Here is a 22,126-nt window from a genome sequence, read left to right as displayed (position 1 = left end):
ATATATATTAATTCAAATAGATGTGAACAAAAGCATGATTGACTTTGTCTGACAAAGCCTCTAATGCATTGCCTGCCTGAGAGGCAGAAGATGTCTTTGTGTTGGTCATGTGGGTTTGAATACCTGTGGATAGGCCAGAGACAGCGTGGAGCTGGACTTAGAGGCAGGTGTGAGCAGCTAGATGTGGGTGTTGGTACCTGAACTTGTCTTTTCTGAGGAGCAGGGAGCTGAGAAACTGAATGTTCTCTGTGGAAGAGCAGCGCATGCTTAACAGTGAGCGTCTCCAGCCCTGACTGCTGCATGGGCTTGTCAGTGACAAAACAGGGTTTCCTAATGCATCACACCTGAGGGATGGGGAGGACACCGAGTTACTAAGTTCTGTAGAAGAACTGCAGCTTCTATCTCACCAGGATCCACTATAGGATAGGATATTTTAAAACCCTCAGGCAGAACTCAAGTTTGCCTTGCTTTGATTAGGCTAGCTTTCTCATTTTAGAAAACTTCTTGCAGAGCACAACCCTGGGAATACTTTTGGTGTAGCTTGGCCAGTGTGTGTGGTAGGACCCTTGCCATTCTGAGACACTCTGCCCTCACCCATGCTCCTCCAGTTTGCTATGATCAGAGTTCTCAGCCAGGGATAAACACTGACTGTAAAAGCAGACTGTGCCAGGTGGTTACTAGAAGGTGTCTTTACCTGCTCAGCGGTCTTACTAGCCCTTTAATAACCTTATTTTATGTTTGCTAGCCTGAACTAATTAATATGCAGCATAACAGCAGGGATGTCACCTTTTTTGGCTCACTTGGTCATGGATATTTTGTGCTGATAATTAGGGGGCATGCTACCCTCCCAGACCCCCAGGCCCCCAGGGTTTTCTCTGTATAACCTTTTGCTGTCTTGAAACTCACTTTCTAGACCAGGATGGCCTGGAAACTTGAGCTCTGCCTGCCCCTTTGTCCCAGCTAGGATTAAAGGCATGTGCCACCACAATCTAGCAGCTCTGTCTTTTTTTTTTTTTTTTTGGTCTTTCTTTTTATAAACCCACAGCACTGAGCAAGCATGCTTTTCTTGGTTTGGTTACTGGAGAATTAGATCTAGACAGCGACTGCATCATGCTATGCTGGTTCACTCCTCAGTTAAGTGTAACTTGGAGATGGTCAATTCATGTAGTTCACAGTTGAAACAGGAAAGTGTGAATTGTCATTTTTGATACACATAGATCATCTTTCATGAAAACTGGGAGTTTGTAGCCAGGTGAGCTCATAGGTGTGACCTTGAGGGTTATCAGTGTCAGTCTTGTTCATTAGAACTTGGCTTCATTTCCATTTTCAAATACTCAGCTTTGCTTCTCTAATTATTTACCAGGGTATAAGAGGATATTGGCCTCTTACCTATTAGGACAGTTTAATAAAAGTAAATATCATTTACCTGTGACATCATGGCGCTTACCTTATGTTTTTTTTAATGTGTTCATTTGATCATTTTGAGTTAATGATTAGATCTTTGAGGATTTTTCTAGTGTAATTGGTTTGTTTGTTTGTTTGTTTATTTATGTGAATTTAGAGGCCTGTGGGTGAGTTTGACAGATTGTTTTCCTGGCATGTGCAGAGCCCTGGATGCAAACCCTAACTTTTAGTAAAAAGTTCAAAAAGAATAAAGCATTGGACATATTCTAGACAGTTGTCTAGCCCATGTTAAAGAAGTTTCTGTAGCACAATTTATCTGCTCAATATTAATGGCTCAGTGGTTTAAGAACTCGATGCTTTAGCAGAAGGACTTAGGTGTGGGTCCCAGCACCCACATGGAGGGGTCACAACCAACAGTAAATTCTTAGAGGTTTGGTGTCTTCTAACCTCTGAGAAATCAGACATGAACATGGAGCACATATACACATGTAAATAGAAGTGAATCTAAAACTGCTTATAATGTTGTGTAGTGGCTGGAGAGCCTTGCACAAGAACTAGGTTTGCTGGGTTTGCTGTTTGCTAGTATTGAGCTGCTCTGGCAGCTGCCTTGCACCTCTAGCTTAGTTATCTAGGTGGTCCTGTGTCCTTTTGGCCTGTGTTGGCCCCTGTGAACATGTGGCATACACTTAGGCAGGTGGTCATACACATAGAGCTAAACAACCAACTTATTAATGTGCCTAATGTTCTTCCCCCCTGGCTGTCCTAGATCGAAGGACAAGGACATGGAGCTGTGTTTGACTGCAAGTTTTCACAGGATGGACAACATTTTGCCTGTACAGATTCTCACGGGCATCTTCTGATATTTGGCTTTGGATGCAGCAAGCCATATGAAAAGGTCATTTCTAATGCTTTCTTGTAGCATATAAAAGGAATAGTTGGGAGAGGAAGTTTAGACATAGTTATTTAATTTCCTGGCGTTTCTAATTCTAAGTACCTTTAATGTTACTGTCTTTAACAAATACAAACTGTCATTCTGTGATCTGTACTTTATAGATTCCTGATCAGATGTTTTTTCATACTGACTACCGACCACTGATAAGAGATTCCAATAACTATGTCTTGGATGAGCAGACACAGCAGGCACCTCATCTTATGCCTCCACCATTCTTGGTGGATGTGGACGGAAACCCTCATCCAACCAAGTTCCAGAGATTAGTACCAGGTCGAGAAAACTCAGCAGATGAACATTTGGTTCCACAGCTAGGCTATGTGGCCACAAGTAAGTGCAAATTCCTTTTTTCTGTGTCCATCTGTGTCTGTCTGTCTTTTGGATTTTGCCATGTATTTCTGGTTTTCCTGTAACTCCCTGTGTAGAATAGGCTGGCTTTGAAATTGGAGCTCTGCAGCAGTGTGCGCAGATGAAGGGTCATAGAGTACAGTAGACTTAGAGGAACTCCACAGGGAACTTGAAGTTTTTTTGTGACTTAGTACTTAGTCTTTTTTGCTGACTTCAGTTACTCCCCTGTTGTGTAGGGTCTTCCTAACAGGTTAGTTCTTGGGAACTACCTTACCACAGTGCTTTGCTTCTGTTTTCCTTTGCTCAGGGTACCACCCCTGAGCTTCATGTCCAGCCTGTTCTTCCTATGTATCACGATGACAGATGAGTGTGTGACTTTGCAGGTGATGGGGAGGTGATTGAACAGATTATAAGCCTGCATACCAACGACAGTGGAGATGCAAGCCCAGAGTCCAGCGTCTTGGATGGCATGATTAGGCAGCTGCAGCAGCAGCAAGACCAGAGACTGGGAGTGGATCAGGATGGGACTGCAAATGGACTTCCCAGTGGGGAAGGGACACCCCGAAGAGGGAGTGAGTACAAATAAAATTCTGTGCGAGAGTAATAAAATAAAGAGATGTGGCTTCATTGCCAGATGCATGCACCTCAGAACCCAAGAACAGCTAAGTAGTATTCTGAAAATTGCTTTGTTACTCAAAGAAAAAAAAAAAAAAAAAAAAGGAGTTATAAGTGGATATGAAGTTTGTTAAGTACTCTGAAAGTCTGTCAACGGTCTTAGCTGTGGGGTAGGTTTTCAGAGTATATTAAATGAGAGCAGACAACATTATTTTTAAATGAAAACTACTTTAGCTTTCTCTTGCTTTGGCATTCACGTCTTTTGTGCAGCCTAGTTGAGTAGAGACTTTCCTTTCTTACTAAGTCAGTGTTGATTAAAAAAAAAAACATAAGGTAAGCGCCACGATGTCACAGGTAAATGATACTTAGTTTTATTAAACTATCCTAATAGGTAAGAGGCCAATATCCTCTTATACCCTGGTAAATAATTAGAGAAGCAAAGCTGGGTATTTGAAAATGGAAATGAAGCTGAGTTCTAATGAGCACGACTGACACTGATGAGTGTTTATCTCGTGTGCTCAGAGACCCAGGAGACTCCGGTACTGCTGCACGGTGACAGCCTGATGGGGTCCTACGAGTTTCATTTCCATAAAGAGATACCATGACCACCACAACTCTTATAAAGAAAAACATTTGAGTCTAGCTTACGTTTCAGAGGTTTAGTTCATTATTGACGTGGCAGAAAACAATGGCATGCAGGCAGACATGGTTCTGAAGGAACCTATGTGCACATGTATGTATGCATATGTCTGTGAGTACCCATTTAGGCCAAAAAGGGCTAGAGTCACAGCTAGTTGTGAGCTGGGATCTGACCTGGGTCCTTTACAAGAGCAGCAAGTGCTCTTAACCGCTGAACCATCTCTTCAGCCCAGATTATTTCTGTTGTGTGTGTGTGTGCTTGCCTGTTTGAGTGTCTGCCGTTTGTGTCCAAGTACTTGCGGGGCTGGAAGAGAGTGCTTAGAGCTATGTAGCCTTCATGGAGTTAGAGCACCTGATGGAGGTGCTGGGAACTGACCTGACCTCAGGTCCTTTGTACTAACAGGAAATGCTCTTAACTCCTGAGCCATCTCTGCTCTTTTGTGGTAATTATGAAAATTTTTATTGTTAGAATTATTCTAATTTTTATGTCTGTGTGAGAGTGTGTGCATATTTGTGTTATGTTTGTGTAGCGTGTGTGCGTGCGTGCGTGCGTGCGTGCGTGCGTGCGTGCGTGTGTGTGTAAGGCCCACAGAGAAAGATCCCACGAAGCCGGTGTTCAGATGGTTTGCTAGTTGCCTGCTCAGTAGCCTAGACTGTAACAGTGTTCTTGTTATATAGCTTCCCCAGTTTAGTGGGGCATCTATCCTTAGCAAAGGTTTTCCCAAAAAACAAACTGTTTTGAAATAAAGATGCAATGGAATACATTTGTGTATTTTATAATTTCAGAATGTATAGAAAAAGTTCAAGTGGCAGTTTACCAATTAATGATAAGTATTCTACATTGTGGTTTTAGTTATGTTAAAGCTTTCTTCTTATAGCTGTTTTTAGTATGTCTGTCCTTTTTCTGGTTTGGAAAAAGGTGTGTCCTAGTAGGAGGAATGCACTGTTACTGTGTGCTAAATGAACATAATAACTGGAAATACTTTAAAAATACTTCCTGATATTTTTCTTCTAGGTTTTAGAAGACTGAGTTTAGACATTCAGTCTCCTCCAAACATCGGTCTCCGTCGGAGTGGGCAGGTTGAAGGTGTTCGTCAGATGCATCAGAACGCTCCTCGGAGTCAGATTGCTACAGAGCGTGACCTCCAGGCTTGGAAGCGGAGAGTAGTTGTTCCAGAGGCACCGCCTGGCATGTTCAGGTCCATAACTATTAGGAGGATGTCATTTTATATTTTATTTTATTTTACGATTTATTTATTTTATTTATGTATGTGAGTACACTGTCGCTGTCTTAAGAAACACCAGAAGAGGGCATTGAATCCCATTACAGATGGTTGTGCGCCACCAAGTGGTTGCTGGGATTTGACCTCATGACCTCTGGATCAGGTCTTAACTGCTGAGTCATCTCTCTAGCCCCTACTCTTAACATCCAGTAGTAAACTAGGTCTGTAAAAAACTGGACAAACCTTCATTCTTTTTTCTTTAGCTTAGATCTACCTTCCTCTGCTTCCCAAGTGATGGGATTAAAAGGCATGTGCCACCACTGCCCAGCCGGTTTTTGTTTTTTGTTTTTGTTTTTTGCTTTTTTTGTCTTTTTATTTATTTATTTATTTATTTATTTTCTTAGAAATCAGTTTTTGTTCTTTGTACATTCTTATGTAGCATGGCTAAGATACATTGAGATTTTATATCAAGTCAGGTGTTTCTAGGAGTTTTCAAATTAGAACCAAGGGACCCTGAGTCTTTTACACAGTGAAGACAAAGGCCATTTTTAGCCTATGGTAACGTGCTCCAAGGTTTGAAATTATTCCTGTTGTAATCATCTGAACAGTGTTATTGACTTGATAAGGAGACAGAGAAATGAGTAGCACTGCTATTTTTGTTTAAATGAGAGGCCTAAAACATGGGGTTGAATTCTTTGTATAAGAAAAATGTTGCTTTTAATTTTATTTGCAGAAAGGAAGTATAATCTTGGAGACGCTTGGAAGCAATGAAATGGGCTGTCTAGTTGTATTGGTTCTAATGGGTCGATACATAATGCCAATTAATGAATATTTTGTAGTTAATATGAATAGGTCTTCACATAAACTGAGGTTTTGTTTTTAATAAAAAAAAGATAAGGGGCTGGCAAAATGGCTCAGTGAGTAAGAACACTGACTGCTCTTTCAAAAGTCCTGAGTTCAAATCCCAGCAACCACATGGTAGCTCACAACCCCCATAATGAGATCTGACGCCCTCTTCCAGTGCGTGTGAAGTCAGCTACAGTGTACTTATGTACAATAATAAATAAACCTTAAAAAAAAAAGAAAGATAAATACATACATAAAATCTAAACTTGTAGTTAGTGGTTTTGGGGTAGCCAGGTGAGTCTTGACCGTGATGAGGCGCTGCGCTTGCTCCTGCCTGCCAGTGGCGGGGCTCGGGCAGCTGAAGCGTCTTCTCATTTCAATAGCTTTGTGTGCTGTTTTGAGGTGCTGTGGGCCCAGTAGCCTCTAAAGCTGCAGTGATGTACTGTTAACTGTGTACCTCAGTCCAAGAACCTCTGTCACCATAGCCTTAATTTTGTAGGCGGTTGGAAGACATTCGCATAGAGAGAGGCGAGGAGGAGAGGAACCTGTATGTAATAGGGAGAAAGAAGAAGACTTTCCAGGTCCCACAAAAGGTAACTTGATTCTCCTTTCTTGGGAATGAGGAAATTATCATAAAATTAGAATTCAGTGTTTTTTGTGATTTATAAAAACAGCAATAGCTTTCCAAAGTATAGTATTTATTGCTTAAAGTCTTTTGTTGGGCATTTAAAGCCAACATAGAACTATTGAGTTCTTTTTGTTTTGTTTTCTTTGAGACAGGGTTTCTTTTTGAGACTGCCTGTGTCTCCTGGGTGCGCTGGGATTAAAGGCACTCACCTCTGCCACCATCACCACCATGCTGAACTGTCAGTTAGGTCTAATGACCATACATTAAGATGTCTTCCTGTCCTTTTACAGCTGCTGACTGGCTTTCTGAGGTAGCCACTGTCACAGCTCATGTGGCTGCTGTGTAGGTCTTTGTACTCTTGAAGCTCCAACAGTGGAAGTCTTGTCCCCCTCTCTTTGGTGAGCATAGAAGAGGTAGTAATATCTCATGTAGCCAAGCTTTTTGTCTCTGTTTTTAAAGATTCATGTATTTATTTTATATGAATACACTGTCTCTTCAGACACACCAGAAGAGGGCATCGGCTTGAATTACAGATGGTTGTGAGCCACTATGTTGTTCCTGGGATTTGAACTCAGGACCTCTGGAAGAGTAGTCAGTGCTCTTAACCTCTGAGCCATCTCTCTGGCCTCCAAGCTCTGTAGCCAAGGAAGACCTTAAATTTCTGGCAAACTTTTGTCTTTAGATTTTTTTCAAGACAGTTTCTTTGTGTGACCCTGGCTATCCTGGAATATGCTCTGTAGATCATGCTGGCCTTGAACTCAGAGACATCCACCTGCTTCTGCCTCCTGGGTGCTGGGATTGATGGCATGTGCCAACACTGCCTGGAAACTTTTTTTTTTTAAAGATTTATTTGTGTGTTTGCCTGTGGAGACTAGAAGGTGTTGGATTACCTAGACATTTGTGCTGGGAATTGAACTCTAGACCTTTGGAAGAGCTGTATATGTTCACCCACCCAGTGATTTTTTTTTTTCTATTTATCATATGTAAGTGCACTGTAGCTGTCTTCAGACAACACCAGAAGAGAGCATCAGATCTCAGATGGCTGTGAGCCACCATGTGGTTGCTGGGATTTGAACTCAGGACCTTCGGAAGAGCAGTCAGTGCTCTTATCCACTGAGCCAACTCTCCAGGCCCCCAGCTATATTTTAAGCTTCTGAATTTTATCTTTTTTTTTTCTTTTTTAAACCATTGCATAGTCAAAGATACTGCAAGCTTCTATCTTTAGAGTGGTGAGATTGCACAGGTGTATGCCGGCACGCAGGTCTGTGGGATTCTGGGAACAACTCTAAGGGTTGTACTAGGTTTCAGACATTTACCAACTGAGTACACCCCAGCCCTTGACTCCCTGTTGAGTGTAGCTTCATGTCATTCATGGCATCGTGGACATGTAAGGCAGTGTGGGCATGAGGCTCATGAGCTGCTGTGGCCTGTTTTTAAAGCTTTCCAAGGAACTAAAAGTAAAAAATACCGACTTGAGTTAACAAAATTATTTTTAATCTTTGTCTCCTTTAAAGCCATTTAAAGTTGACTCCATACAATGGCAATTTTGTCATACTGATGCCCATGCTTCTTCATGTTGTAGTCCAATTCGATGGTTTTGGTGTCCCAGTCTAGACAACGGACGTGTAGGCGTAAATATGCAAATTATAGTAGAAGAAACGCTGACCAGTGTGAATTATCTTCTGGAAATGAATCTTCAGGCTCTGTTAGACATGTAAGTAGAAAGACTGCGGGGTCACCTAATGTGGGTTTGCCTGACTCTTGTGTACACACACACACTGTTAGGGATTAAAGAGGCCTAGGCATGGTAGGCAGATTGTGAGAGATCACCCCTCAGGCCTTCTGACCTCTTGACCTTGAGGAAGGGTCTTCCTGAATCCTAAAGGGGTCGAAGGGCCTTTGGACTTGGGGTTGTTCCTGTCTCCCACATACTTGCAGTCTGTGCCAACAGGTTCTGCTGAGTTTGTCTTAGGTCTAAGCATGGCATGGTATGTTGGTGGAATCAGCCTGTAGTGTAGCCTGCGTGAAAGTGCTCTGCTGTGACAGCCTGTGGGTTCTGGGGTCCAGCTGAGTCAGTATGCCTGACAGCAAGCACCTTTACCCTCTGAATCATTCTTTACTTTGAGATAGAGATAAGTCACAAGTTTGGTTTTGACCCTTAGCCAGCTGTTGGGGAAAGAAATGAGGTTTTATTGTGCTTGCAAGGGTGCCGGATGTCCCTGAGCTCGGACCTCTGGAAGAGCAGCCAGTGCACTTAACCACTGAGCCATCTCTCCAGCCCAGTTGGACTTTTTTTTTTTTTTTTTTCAATTAAAATAAAGATTTTTATTTTATGGCTGTGGGTGCTTTTTCTGCCAGTATCTATGTTCATCATGGGTGTGCTTTTAAAAAGTGCCTGTGGAGGCCAGAAGAGGGTTTTGGATTGCTTGGAACAGGAGTTTACAGTGAGTTGCCATGTGAGTGTTGGAAGCTAGGTTCAGGGAAATATTTTTATCCAGTGAGCCCCAATTACCTTACTTTTTTTTTTTTTTTATTGATTTTTGAGATAGAGTTTCTTTGTGTAGTTCTGTCTGTCCCCCTGGAGCTCATTCTGTAGTCACAGATCTGTTTGTCTCTGTTTCCGGAGTGCTGGGATTAAAGGCGTGTGCCATCACCACCTGGCACTTGCCTTAATATTTTTGTTTTTGTTTTGTTTTTTTTTTGTCTTTTCAAGACAGGGTTTCTCTGTGTAGCCCTGGCTGTCCTGGATCTCACTCTGTAGACCAGGCTGTCCTCGAACTCAGAAATCCGCCTGCCTCTGCCTCCCGAGTGCTGGGATTAAAGGCGTGCACCACCATGCCCGGCACATGTATTTATTTTCATGTGTGTCTGTATATGAATTTATGTGTGCCACAGCTTGGACACAGAGGCTAGAGGCCATCTTGGGGGAAGGTAGCTTTTAATTTCTCATTGTGTGTGTCTTGAAGTTCAAACTCAGGTTATCAGCTGCATTGGTGAGGGTGAGTGCTTTTACCTCCTGAGCCATTTTGCCAGCCCTGTTCAATTTTATTTTTATTTATTTATTTTTAGATTAAAGACAGCGTCTCCTGTACTAGAGTTTTGTACTCTAGGTTTGCCCCATGATTACTGTGTCGCTTAGATGACATTTCCTCGTCTTTCTGCTGCTGGGTTCTCTCTTGGCTTACGAGGGGTTCTCGTTGCTAGGCAACCCTTCCAGCTGCTCTTCTCAGCCCTTTAATTAAAACAGCAACAAAACCAGAATTTCCCAGGTTGGCTTCAACCGTGTATTTCTCTCTGCCTTGGCATCTTGAGTACCTGGGACTCTGGAGCAGATACCCCACCTCTGGTTACCACAACACTTTTTTTTCCTCCCTAACTTGCCTTTCCAGGATATCATTTAAAAGAATCATAGATTATATTGTGTTGACCTCTTGCCTTTCGTAACATACACTGACACATTTATTTTTGCCATATTCCATTCAGTATACCCTTCAGTATTCCTCTGTTTGAGTATAACACTTTGGTGTTTGAGTTTTGACAAGTAAGTATCCATGGAGATGGGAAGCATCTGTGTGCAAGTTGTGAACATAAACTGTTACTTAAGGAGCTTTCTGAAGACCAAGGATTGGGTGAGGAGCCTGTTTGGCATTGAGTCAGACTGATAGTCTTTCAGAGTGCCTGCACCATTTTGCGTTTTCATAAGCCTCAAAGGAGCATTCCTATTGGCTCACATTTTTTCAAGGTGTTTCTATTCTCCGTTATCTGTGTCTTCAGTATGACTCTAGTTAAAATACTCCTAAGTTACTTTTGAAGATATTGGCAAACTTTTAAAATCCATTGTATGGAGAGGAGAGAAGGCCACGACAGCTAACACAAGATTACAGACGAATGTAATGAAAGGATGGACAGTGGCTGTCATTGTGACTTGTTAAGGTTTGCAAGAAAGTGGTGTTGGTAGGAGAACAGGCAGAAAGATCAGGGCAGCAGCATGATCATGAACAGATCAGTGCTCCGCTGGCCACAGGACAGCTCCGTGCTTGAGCTGCGACTGATGGAACAGTTGGGTACATACAATGCACAAAATCATTCTGAGCCCCTTGTGACGTGGGTTCCCTCCGTCTTGCTCAGCGGTGCAGCCCTGGATCACTGATCCCCCAAGGCTGAGGCTCTCTCTATAGGGAAAGAGGAAATAACAGCTCAGGGTGAATCACAAACTGAATGTAAATGTAAAGGAGAGTTTAATATTTGTAGAACCCGAAGATAGAATATATAGGTGTCCTCAGGTAGCAATGTTATTTTATGTACAGTAGTCAAATTGGAAACTGACAAAATTAAAATTTCAGAATTGCTCCAGAAAAGATAACTGATAATGTTACGAGATAAATAGACAAAACCACAAATTGGGACAAATACTTAAAAAGTTTGCGTTTGTGTATATAAAGCACTATTGAAGTGGAGTAATAGAAAGTCGTTCCCTTTTCAAAATGGGAAAGCATCTGCCAGTCACCTCACTAGTAAAGACACATAGATAGGAAATCACACTTTGAAGATGCTGGCCATCTCATCTCGGTAGTCAGATGCTGAATGTCCTGTGTTCTTCAGTGCCAACATCCGGAGCCCTAGTCTGTTCTGGGCATGGTGGCTGTCAGCCTCACAAGTCCTCTTTAGAAATACCTTGGTAAATATAAGGATTTGGAAGCTAGGCTTGGTGTTGCATATCTGCAATCCCAGGAAGGTCAGGAGTTCAAAGCCATTCTTCAGTACAGAGTGAGTTGGAGGCCAGTCCAACACATGCTACCTTCTCTCAAAAGCCCTTTGTGGCTTGTTTATTAAATGTGCCTTGCTTTCTAGGTCTTATTTAATTGCATTTCTTCTAATTACTTGAGTTCCTTAGGTGTACTGTCTTGTTGGGATGATGTAGCAGTTTTGTGTGTCATACAGCCTATAGCATCAAGATTTTCTTTTCCCTTGACCATCTAGGAGACATCTTATGATCAGAGTGAAGGTTCTTGTTCTTCAGAAGATGACGAGTGGAGAAATGACAGAAGAAGTGGTAGTGACAGCGACAGCTCAAGGTACCACGAGTGTCTGTCCCTGCCTCAGACAAAGACACGTGCTCCACTAGCTCAGGACTGGACAGGACACCACACCCTACAATGCTTTGTGTCTTAGTAAAGCATGCTAACACTAATTATTTGAAGGCCATTTAAAATGAGCATTCAAAGTGTGTGGGCAACCTTTTCATGTATTTATTAACTTTTTAAATGTCTTTAGTTAGGATCTAGGTTTCAATATGATGAGAATGTGAGCCTGCATCTTTTTCATATTGCTTCCCTCCACAGAAATGACATGACCATCCCCAGAAGCTTTCTCCATGTCCGTAGTGCACAGGCCATCTCGCCTTTGCTGTCTTTCTGTGGTGCTCTCGGTCTCCTTTGCTCTGTTGTGACTGGTTCCTGACTGTTGTCCCAAAGCATAAGATTGTGCACTATTCTCTTAAGAAGGTTTTTTGAGTTGTGCAATGCTCATGACATAAATGCTGATCACACTGTGAAGATCTTGAGAGATGAATGATCAAATCACCAATAGTGGCCACAGCTGACACCTGATCCCTTGATGTGTGGTGAAGCTTCATTGTGGGCAAGAACTTCCCATACAGTCTTTCCTCAGTGTGACTTGTATCTGTTGCTGCTTTCCTGCATTCACTTTAAGCTTTCTCTTTGGGATGAGTTGCTTCCCTTGGGCTCACTTGGTGGCTGCATTGGTGGTTGGTGATGCAGGTAGATTTATGAATCAGTATCTACCAGTGTCATGGAGGTGATGGGGCTCTTCCTAGGGTTCTCTAGTACTTCTCAGTAACTATGTTCTGCTTTCTGAGAGGGAAGTTACTGCTTGGCTGTAGGCCTGACTTTGACCAGCTGTCATTTGTCCCAGCCTGCGGGACAGTTGGACAGGGTCTGAGGAACTACCTGTGGAGAGAATGGGGAGGTGAGAAACACAAGGACGGACAGCAAGTCTGATTGATCAAGTGTCTTTTATGCCCACAGAAGCAGGGTATGGGGAGGGGGATGACGCAGAATCGCTCTTTGTTTCTGGGAGAACTCACCTGTTCCCAAAAGCAGGATATTGGCTAGGTAAAAAGTTCAGCAGGAGAAACAGAACAGAATGGGTTGCTAGGTACCTGTCCACAAGATCTTTAGCTATTTGTTCTTAACTGGGGATAGTACTTTCCCACAGAGGCCTCACTTTTCCCACAGAAATCTCAACTAAGCTAGTACTTTTCCACTGAGGCTAAGACTTTGTAAGTAAGCACTTATGGCGGACAAGGCAGTTAACATTCAAACAGGGTCGGTTGCTCCCAACAGTCATTTAGAGGGTACTTGACAGAAGAAGGGGCTGGAGCTGTGGCTCTGATTGTAGAGCACCTGCCTGCTGCGCACAGGGTTGTGGGCTAGACCTCCAGTGCCACGGAACGCAAGAAGCTCCTTCCTTTAGCTTGGGTTAAACAAACACCCCACATTACCTTCTTTCCAGTGATGGTGAAGAGTTCTTTGTTTCTTTATTCATTTCATGTATATGAGTGTTTTGCCTGAATGTAGTCTGTGCCCTATGTGCATGTCTGTTGCCCAAAGCCAGAAGACCTGAAGTTCCTGACAGTTGTGGCCCAGCCCTGGAAGAGCAGCTGATGCTCTCTCTCACCTTGAGCTGAGCTGTGTTTTCAGCCCTGGGGAAGATTTCTTTCTCCATCTTTGTCATGATCTGTAACCTGTGGGTCTTAGCTGGTAGTATAAGAAGGATGTTCAAGTTAAGCCGAAGCTCTCATCTTTCTCTCTCCATGTTCACCCTCTTATTCCTCTGGGGTTCTATTTGGAACTCGCTGTTACCATGAAATTTAAAGCATTCTCCTCTTGCAGTGACTCTTCATCTCAGTATTCTGATTGGACAGCTGACACGGGGATCAACTTGCAGCCTCCTCTCAGGATGTCATGTCGTCGTCGAGTAACTCGATTCTGCAGTACTTCAGAGGACGAAATGTCCATGGAGAACATATCACCTCCTAAACGAAGGCGGAAAAGAAGGAAAGAAAGCAAGCCTAAGAGGGAGGTAAGAAAAACAAACCAAGAAAAAGGTGTGCCTCTACTTTTATGCAGTGTTTTCTACATCTAGGTTTTTTGCTTTTCTGATTCTTTCTCTCTCTCTCTCTCTCTCTCTCTCTCTCTCTCTTTCTTTCCTTCCTTCCTTCCTTCCTTCTTTCTTTCATGTGCATATGTATGCTTGCATTTCGTGGCTTTTTCTCTAGTTTTCTTTTCTCTTTATTTAGATATTGAATCCAGGACCTCAAACCTCACTCTGTGCACATAGATCTTCAGCACAATGTGTGGTGCTGCACAGCCATGACTTTGTAGATTGCTCTCCTCAGAGCCCCCTTACTGTATCCATGAGACCATGTCTCCACTGCTGCACTGCTCCAGCCTGGATGGCTCTTCCAGTTCAACGTTTCTTGAGTTTTATTTGTATAAACAGATGTTCTTAAGGGTTTCCTTTTTGTAATTATTGGTGTCTCTCAGAAGTGGGTTTTTAGGGGATCTGTTGCAAAGGAGTTAGACAGAAGGTCCTACTGTTCTGAATTTGCTGACAAGAGAAAAGGGGGTTTTGGAATTCCTCCCCCCAAAAACAAACAAACACAAAAAAACCCCAAACAAAACCCAAACAAACCAATAGCAGCAGGGGCAGCAGCAGCAGCAGCAATAACAGGGTTCCTTTTTTTCTCTGTGTAGCTTTAGTCTCTACCTCAGAGTGCTGGGGTTAAAGGTGTGCCCCACCCCCACTCGACTCTTGTTTCCACATTTGTTTTCTATTTTTTATCTTAATGTTTTCCTGTGAATGCAGCCCTGCTTTCTTTATTATGTGCCAGTAGGAATTGTTTCCTGCTGCTGCTGCTATTCAAAGCTCCCAAGGCTTTTTCATTTGTCTTGTGTTGTCAGGTTCCCTGATACTTAGGTGTAAGAAGAAGCATTTCTCATTTCTTGCTTGGGTGGGTCAGAAATGTAGGTTCTCTGGTCCTGTGTCACAGGTCTGATGGTGGCTATATCCAAGTCCTCCTTAGAGCTCCATCCTCTTCCGAAGCTTAGTCATGTGACTTTGGCTGTCGCTCTTAACTCCTTGTCTCATGTGCCTCTCCCTGCAGCTAGCTCCTTTGTTCAGTGTTCTTACAGCAGGTGTGTAGCATGCTGTCCTACTTCCCACAGAGCCGCTGGCTCAACAGTAAAGCAAGGGGTACACTGCACTGCTTCTCACATGGCTCAAGCGGCATCCTTGCAGAGTGACTCACTGAATGTCCCTGAGCGGAAGAGGAGTAAGCAGCACATGTGGAGAACATATGTTGAAAAACCTCAGGCCAATAGAAGACGGCCTGTAGGCCTGGGGATGGTGGTGTTGGTTCAGTTGGTTTCTTGTTTACCTAGCATTCATGAAGCCTAGGTTCCATCTCTAGCACCACGTACGGCAGGCATGCTCTTCCTCATCTGTAGTCTCAGCAGTCGGGGGAAGGCAGGCAAACGAGCAGTTTGTCATGCTTAGCCACATACTGAGTTAGAGGCTATTTGGGGATAAACAAAACCTGTCTCGGAATACTAAAATAAACAGGTAAGAGTGTTAGGCACCTAGTCTGACAGCTTGAGCTTGGAACTTGGAAGTGTGTGCGTGCACACATGCAATCAACAAATTAAAATAAAAAACATAGACACGAAAGGAGATTTAATTATTACTAGACTGCGTTCAGACTTACAGTCTTGACAGAGTGGCTCATGCCTAGAAGATGCTCAGAAGGTAGCTCCTCTAGTGGGACAAAGGACGCTGGCATGAGGGAGTGCTGGGCTGGGGCTGGGTACCTCCACAGTGATTGTAGAAGCTGCAGGGAACAGGAGGATTGGATCCAGATGCATTTAAAATCTTTTTTAAAGCAATAAATACTGTGTGTATTGATCCAAATAAAACTACTCTGAATAGTTGAAGTAAACAGCATATATGTTGCCTCTTTTCTACCAAGCTGTATTGTCTTCTTCCTGGCAGAGTTTACGAAGGATGACTCCAGCAGAACTTGCAAATATGGAACACCTATATGAGTTTCACCCTCCTGTGTGGATAACGGACACCACACTTCGGAAGTCTCCCTTTGTTCCTCAGATGGGTGATGAGGTGAGGGCAGAAACTTTCAGGGTCGTGCACATGAAAGCTCAATGGCTTCCTAGTAAACACACCTTCCCTTTGCAGGTGATGTACTTCCGTCAGGGTCATGAAGCTTATATTGAAGCTGTCAGAAGAAATAACATTTATGAACTAAATCCTCACAAGGAGCCATGGAGGAAAATGGATCTTAGGGTAGGTCAATGCTAACGTCCAGATCTGGTGCAACAGAACTTTAACAAAGGGGACAGATGGTTGTAAGAGCCGGAAAGGAGAGCCACCCACACGTCATAAATGGAGGGATGCTACTTTCCAAGCTCTATGTAATATCTCGTTGTGTGATACACAAATAGCAAACATTTTGATCTGTCATTCAAACATTCGATGAGGTGGTTGTGTGGTCCATGCATGCTTCCTGGGGGTGTAATTGGCAATAGAGTTCAAGGTAAATGGTTTTCAGGCCTTTGTAGCCAGTTTTATTTCTGATATCTTAGACGAGAAGTAGAAAGCTCATAAATGCATGAAGAAGGCAGTTCCTGTGATCTTGCACACAGAGTGACATGGGATCCACATGCCTTATCATAGTGGCCAAGTTAAGCTGTGCTGCATTTCTGCATTGTCTGTTGTTGAAGTGTAGAACTTACTGTGTGATGAGAGGGAAATGTGATCTATAGACAGAAAATCACCAGGATATCAGCAGTTTCTCTATTTTGATGCTTTTATATATAGTAAGGTAGAAAATGTAAAAAAAATTAAATTTATTTTTATTTTATATACTTTGATGTATCTGTGTGTCACACGTATGCCTGGTGACAGCAGGACAGAAAGACATAAGATTTCAAAACAGCCTAAATCCAGAACTTGTTGAGCACACTTGCCATCCAAGCCATTTAGAGGGTACAGGAAGGGGAAGTTCAAGGCCAGCCTGAGCTATAGAGACAGTGTTAGATAAGGAAAATGACAGAGAGAAAGCAATGTTGGAAAATATATAAATCTCAATTTGTAACCTTTAGCTCACTCACAGCTACCATAGGCATTATCTAAGTGAAGCTTCTAAGAACCCACATTTTCCCCTAAAACATGTACATCATGGGATCCTTGTGCTAAGGAACGCGAGTCAGCACTTTAGAAACCTCTCCTTAGAGGCTGTTATCAATAGCAACTGTCACAGGAACCACACACGAGAACGACGCTCGACAGGCATGAGTAGCACCGAGGGACGACTCCACCTTTTTAGCAACATGCACACAGATAACACCGCGGCAAATGAAGCTGTCTCACCGTGTGAACTTTATGCTTCTAAATGGCATAATGACAAATATGCAAATACTAAACCCACATATGAGGATGTATTCGTAGTACATAGTAAAGTAGACAGGAAACCAAAGTCACAGAAACAAGGCCATGAAATTAATACTTAAAATATGATATTTTCAGGGCAGGAGATGTCTCAGCAGTTAAGAGTACTGACTTCTCTTCCACAGGATCCAGGTTCAATTCCCAGCAAACACGGTAGCTCACAACTGTCTGTAACTCCAAGATCTAACACCCTCACAGATATACATACAGGCAAAACATAAAAATTGGGGAAAAAAAAAAACAAGTTATCAGCAAAATCCTGTTGTGTAACACAAAATTACATAAAGATGTTTATTCAGAGAAGGGATAAAATCTAAGGGAGGGTGGGTGAGAGAGCGTCTCGCCAAGCCTGAGGGTCTGAATTCGGTCCCCATTTCTCATGTGGTGGCATGAGAGAGTCCACTCCTACACGCACTGCTGGGCTTTATGTGGATGCTTTGGCACATGGATACACACACATAAATAAATGGAAGCACAAAGACAAGAAAATGTCAGATTGGTAACTGCTTATTTCATACTGGTCCTTCACCACTCTGGAATGCCTCACTCTTCTGTGACGTTTTCTAGTGAGCACACTGACTGCTTAGTGTGCAGGTTTCTGTATAAGATACCACCCTGGAGATTAGGAGGAATGGTGGCAGCCAATGGCTAATTACATGTAGTGTTTGGAATCCAAGGTAGTAATTGGCTTAGTCCAGTAGTGGTACATAGAGAATTACAGAATTGACAAATTGCTTTAAAAACATTTTTAAATAAATGTCTTTTACAGGATCAAGAACTGGTCAAAATTGTTGGACTAAGGTATGAGGTTGGACCACCTACACTTTGTTGCCTCAAACTAGCATTTATAGATCCAGCGACTGGCAGACTGACGGATAAATCTTTCTCTATTAGGTATGTATTTCTGCATATAGATAGATACCATTTCTACTGAATGGTTAGATGAAGAGCTTACACCTTGTTTGTCAGTAAGCTCTTCCTTTAGCTGCCTCCTGCATGAGGATCACTGCACAGGCTGTCCAGGTGACACTTAGGCAGGGAGTCTGCTGCTTGGGTGGTTCTTCACAGTGTTCACATAGGTAGGGGATGAGAGCCTTTGCAGGAAGTTTGTCACACGGTGGCTCCTGTCACATGTGACTGTTGAGTGTTACGTCTGCTGACCCCAATTGAGTGCACATTGCATGTGTGCTGTTTTGAAGACTAGAAGTGAAGACAGGGTCTCCCACTAAACATGGAGTTCACTATTTGGTTAGGCTGGCCCACCAGGAACCTCTCTGGCTGTCTCTGCTTTCCTAGCATGTACATCTGACTTCTGTGTGGACCTTGGCAGTCTGAACTCAGGTCCTTATATTGCCTAAAGACACTTATACTAAAGGAGTCCTGTAGCACTCTTTATCAGGTATGGATTTGTTAGATGTGCCTGGGAAGATGGCTCAGCTGAGAAAAGTCTGAGTTGAACCAATGCTGGGCAGAAAGATGGGTGAATACCTTGGTACTCACTGGCTTGCCAGCCCCACCTGCTGGGCAAGCTCCAGATCACTGGCACAGCCTATCTCAAAAGAACAAGGTGGATGGCATTCAGGGTCCCCTGACCTCCACCTATTCTGTGCACATGTACACAGGGGTTGAAGAGGGCAGATAGTACCAGTGCCTTTCGAGGATTGCTGCTTTCTACTGTGGTAATTTTTAAATTTTTCTTTTAGATATCATGACATGCCAGATGTTATTGATTTTCTTGTGTTGCGCCAATTTTATGATGAAGCAAGACAGAGAAACTGGCAGCCTTGTAAGTGTGTCCTTACTGAGTGGCCTTGTAAGCCTGTTCTTACTGAATTGTATATAGTCTTAAAAGCCATTGAGCTGCTGTTTGCATAGAGTACTTTGATTTATGGTTTATGTAAACAATTTCTAGAAGCATAAATAACCTTTAAATATATCAGCTTAGTATTTGTGTTAGCTGATACCTATTCCATGTAGACTTCTTAGCTAATAATATTGCTTCTGCTAAGATTGTGACCCCTCTGGGGGATGAATGGCTCTTTCACTGGGGTTCCATATCAAATATTTACATTGTTTTTTTTTCTTTTAAGTTTTATTTATTTATTATATGTAAGTACACTGTAGCCATCTTCAGACACTCCAGAAGAGGGCATCAGATTTCGTTACAGATGGTTGTGAGCCACCATGTGGTTGCTGGGACTTGAACTCCGGACCTTCGGAACAAATATTTACATTTCATTACAGTAGCAAAATTTGAAGTAGAAACAGAAATAATCTTATGGTTGGGCCCTCCACAATATGAAGATATGAACTGTATTAAAGTATTATATAGTTTTTGGAAGGTTGAGAACCACCTTAAATTTAAAATATTTAAAGCCATCTAAAATAATCTGATGGTTAAAAAATAATTCCAAATTTAATACAAAAAATATTGTGGTGTAAGCTGGATGGTGGTGGAGCCCACACCCTCAATCTCAGCACTTGGGAGGCAGATGCAGGTGGATCTCTGAGTCTGAGATCGGCTTGGTCTACAGAGCAGGTTCCTGAAGAGTCAGGTTTACACAGAATTTTTTTTTTTTTTTTTTTTGCCTTGGAAAAAACGTTGTGGAGCGCCACAGCATTTTACTGTTGACCAAACAAACTAGAGTTAAGTGATGGGCCTTGAGGAGCTGGTCCTTTAGGAAGCAGACAGGCAGAAAGATGGTTTATCAGGAACAGACACTTGTTCCTCCTGCAGAGGAATGGAGTTGAATTCCAAACCCCATGTCAGGCAGCTCGTGACGTCCTGTACCTTCATCTCCAGGGGATTTGACACCCTCCTTTCCCCTGGGCATCTACATGCATGTTTTTTGTTTATGGGTTCACCCCACACCCCACCTCTGTTCTGGTTTTTAAAAATTAAAAACAAAAATAACTACAAACATTTGATCAGCATGATGGTGTAGATGGTCCCCCTGTCCCCTCATATCTCAGCCTGATAGCTGGAGCCCGATCCTAGGATCCACATGATATGTAGAGCGTGTGATACCTGAAAGTTGCCCTGACCCCATGTTGCACCACATGTACACTGTATGCTTTGCTTTCCTCTGTAACCTAGTAGTTTTCCCCATAGTCCGTATGTATGTCTAGAGGAAGTTGATTGCTCTCAGCTCGACAGCACGCTATTATCCTATTTCTATTGTTTAATTGTTTTTAAAAAGTTGGCTTTTGAGGCAGGGTCTTACTGTGGCCGTAGCTGGCCTGGAACTCACAGAGTCGTCAGGTAGCTGGATGTGAGTGCCTTTCTTTGCTATTTATATAAAGCACTCACTGTGTTATGTGTGCAAGGCATGTGTGTAAGTGGGTGGAATTTTATTGACTGAATTCCAGTCAGGATTCACTGTTGTTGTAGGATACATTTAAATCCTTACAGTCTTGAGCCACTCCTGCAGGCTAATAACTGTGCTTAGTGGGTGTGTGGTGGTAGAGGTGGGTCATGGTAGGATGCAGAGCTATACCCCAGATCCGTTTTACCCTTTGTTTGATTTGTAGAGGAACCTCTGCGAAAGCCTATTAGAAAGATTGGCTTTCTTACTGTTGAGTTACTGTAAACAGTAGTATTGATTAGTGGCTATGTAGTTCTTTTAAATAATAATACATTTTTAATGGTTGAGAGTACTTTCAGACTTGATTTTTAACTTTTTCTTTTAAAATTTACTCATTTTGAGCTTGTAAGTGGGTTCTAGTAAGGTCACAGGACTTTGGAAGGCCATGCCTGAGTCCCTGGAGATTGAGCTCAGGGCTTCAGGATGGAGCCAAGTGCTGCCTTCATCCGCTAACCCTTTTCACTGGCCCCAGACCCCAGTTGCTTCTCCTGTATTTTTGAAGGATTTAGAGTACACTTGATGTTGTGTTTGTAGAGACAAGTAAGTATAAGGGGGCTATAATCATCCACACACAGCAGTGAGGTGAGGTGGCGCCACTCTCTCCCCTCGCCTCGGCACCCTCTGAGATACACCCTCAACCCTGAGAAGTTTGGTTTTTCTTAATCTTTGTGCTTGATCTCTGTTCTTGTGTATTGTGGTATTTCATAGGTAAAAGGTATAATAACGTTTGCACATGCATGCCTCAGACTTGATCATTTATCTTATAGGTGACAGATTTCGATCTATAATTGATGATGCTTGGTGGTTTGGAACCGTGTTGAGTCAAGAACCGTATCAACCCCAGTATCCTGACAGTCACTTCCAGTGTTACATTGTTAGGTTTGTATACAGAAAATGTTGTTTACCCTCGCAGATCACTACATAACTAACATGCTTTAGTCCAGGGTCATTTTAAGCCATTGACTCAGTCTGAGCTCCAGAACGTCTAATATTCCTGAGTCAGTCACAGCTCAGCGTTGATACTGTGTCATTAGTAACATTCAGAAAACCTTTACTGTTTTGTTGGCTGGCTGATATTCTCACTTCCACAGTGTCTTGTGTATTTTTATATCTCTGAGGAAAGGTCTCATAGACGTTCTGATATTTTCATAAACCTTACAAAATATTGTAATAATTTATTTTTATGTGTGTGGGTATTTTGCCTGCATGCACCATATGTATGCACCATTTTGTTTGGTGCCCTTGGAGGCCAGTTGGAGTTACAGAAAGTTGTGAGCTGTAATGTGGGAGCTGGGAATTAAGTCTTTGTCCTCTGGAAGAGCAACCTCTTTAGCTCTTGTGTAAGCTTTTTCACTTTGTGGGTTTGGGTTTGGGTCTTGGCTTTTGTGTTTTGTAGATATTTTTTTAAGTAGTCCTGGCTGTCCTGGCACTCTGCCTCCCGAGTGCTGATATTCATGCTGTGTACCAGCAGACTGGCAGCACTTTGATTTTGTTTTATCTTTCTCAATCCTTCTTGTTATAGATGTTGTAAATGTACTGACTGCACTGAGACTGCTAACTTCCA

General features: G+C 42.7%; 1 protein-coding gene across 10 annotated transcripts in view; it reads left to right on the top strand.

The window, feature by feature from the left end:
• The window catches only part of Brwd1 (bromodomain and WD repeat domain containing 1), a 90,615-nt gene that overhangs the window by 33,086 nt on the left and 35,403 nt on the right, over nucleotides 1–22,126 (top strand). For all 10 annotated transcript variants that reach the window (XM_006523114.4, XM_011246157.3, XM_006523113.2 and 7 more), the window contains 13 exons: nucleotides 2,171–2,299; nucleotides 2,458–2,683; nucleotides 3,085–3,273; nucleotides 4,971–5,154; nucleotides 6,524–6,617; nucleotides 8,235–8,366; nucleotides 11,633–11,727; nucleotides 13,567–13,756; nucleotides 15,725–15,850; nucleotides 15,926–16,033; nucleotides 17,967–18,091; nucleotides 18,901–18,983; nucleotides 21,330–21,441. In XM_006523114.4, coding sequence (XP_006523177.1) covers nucleotides 2,171–2,299; nucleotides 2,458–2,683; nucleotides 3,085–3,273; nucleotides 4,971–5,154; nucleotides 6,524–6,617; nucleotides 8,235–8,366; nucleotides 11,633–11,727; nucleotides 13,567–13,756; nucleotides 15,725–15,850; nucleotides 15,926–16,033; nucleotides 17,967–18,091; nucleotides 18,901–18,983; nucleotides 21,330–21,441 — 1,793 coding nt within the window. The remainder of the gene's footprint in view (nucleotides 1–2,170; nucleotides 2,300–2,457; nucleotides 2,684–3,084; nucleotides 3,274–4,970; nucleotides 5,155–6,523; nucleotides 6,618–8,234; nucleotides 8,367–11,632; nucleotides 11,728–13,566; nucleotides 13,757–15,724; nucleotides 15,851–15,925; nucleotides 16,034–17,966; nucleotides 18,092–18,900; nucleotides 18,984–21,329; nucleotides 21,442–22,126) is intronic.

The sequence above is a fragment of the Mus musculus genome, chromosome 16 (assembly GCF_000001635.26).
Source record: "Mus musculus strain C57BL/6J chromosome 16, GRCm38.p6 C57BL/6J".
NCBI classification, from domain to species: Eukaryota; Metazoa; Chordata; class Mammalia; order Rodentia; family Muridae; genus Mus; species Mus musculus.
Note: the sequence above shows the minus strand (reverse complement) of the source record. Positions and strands in the feature narration are given on the sequence as shown.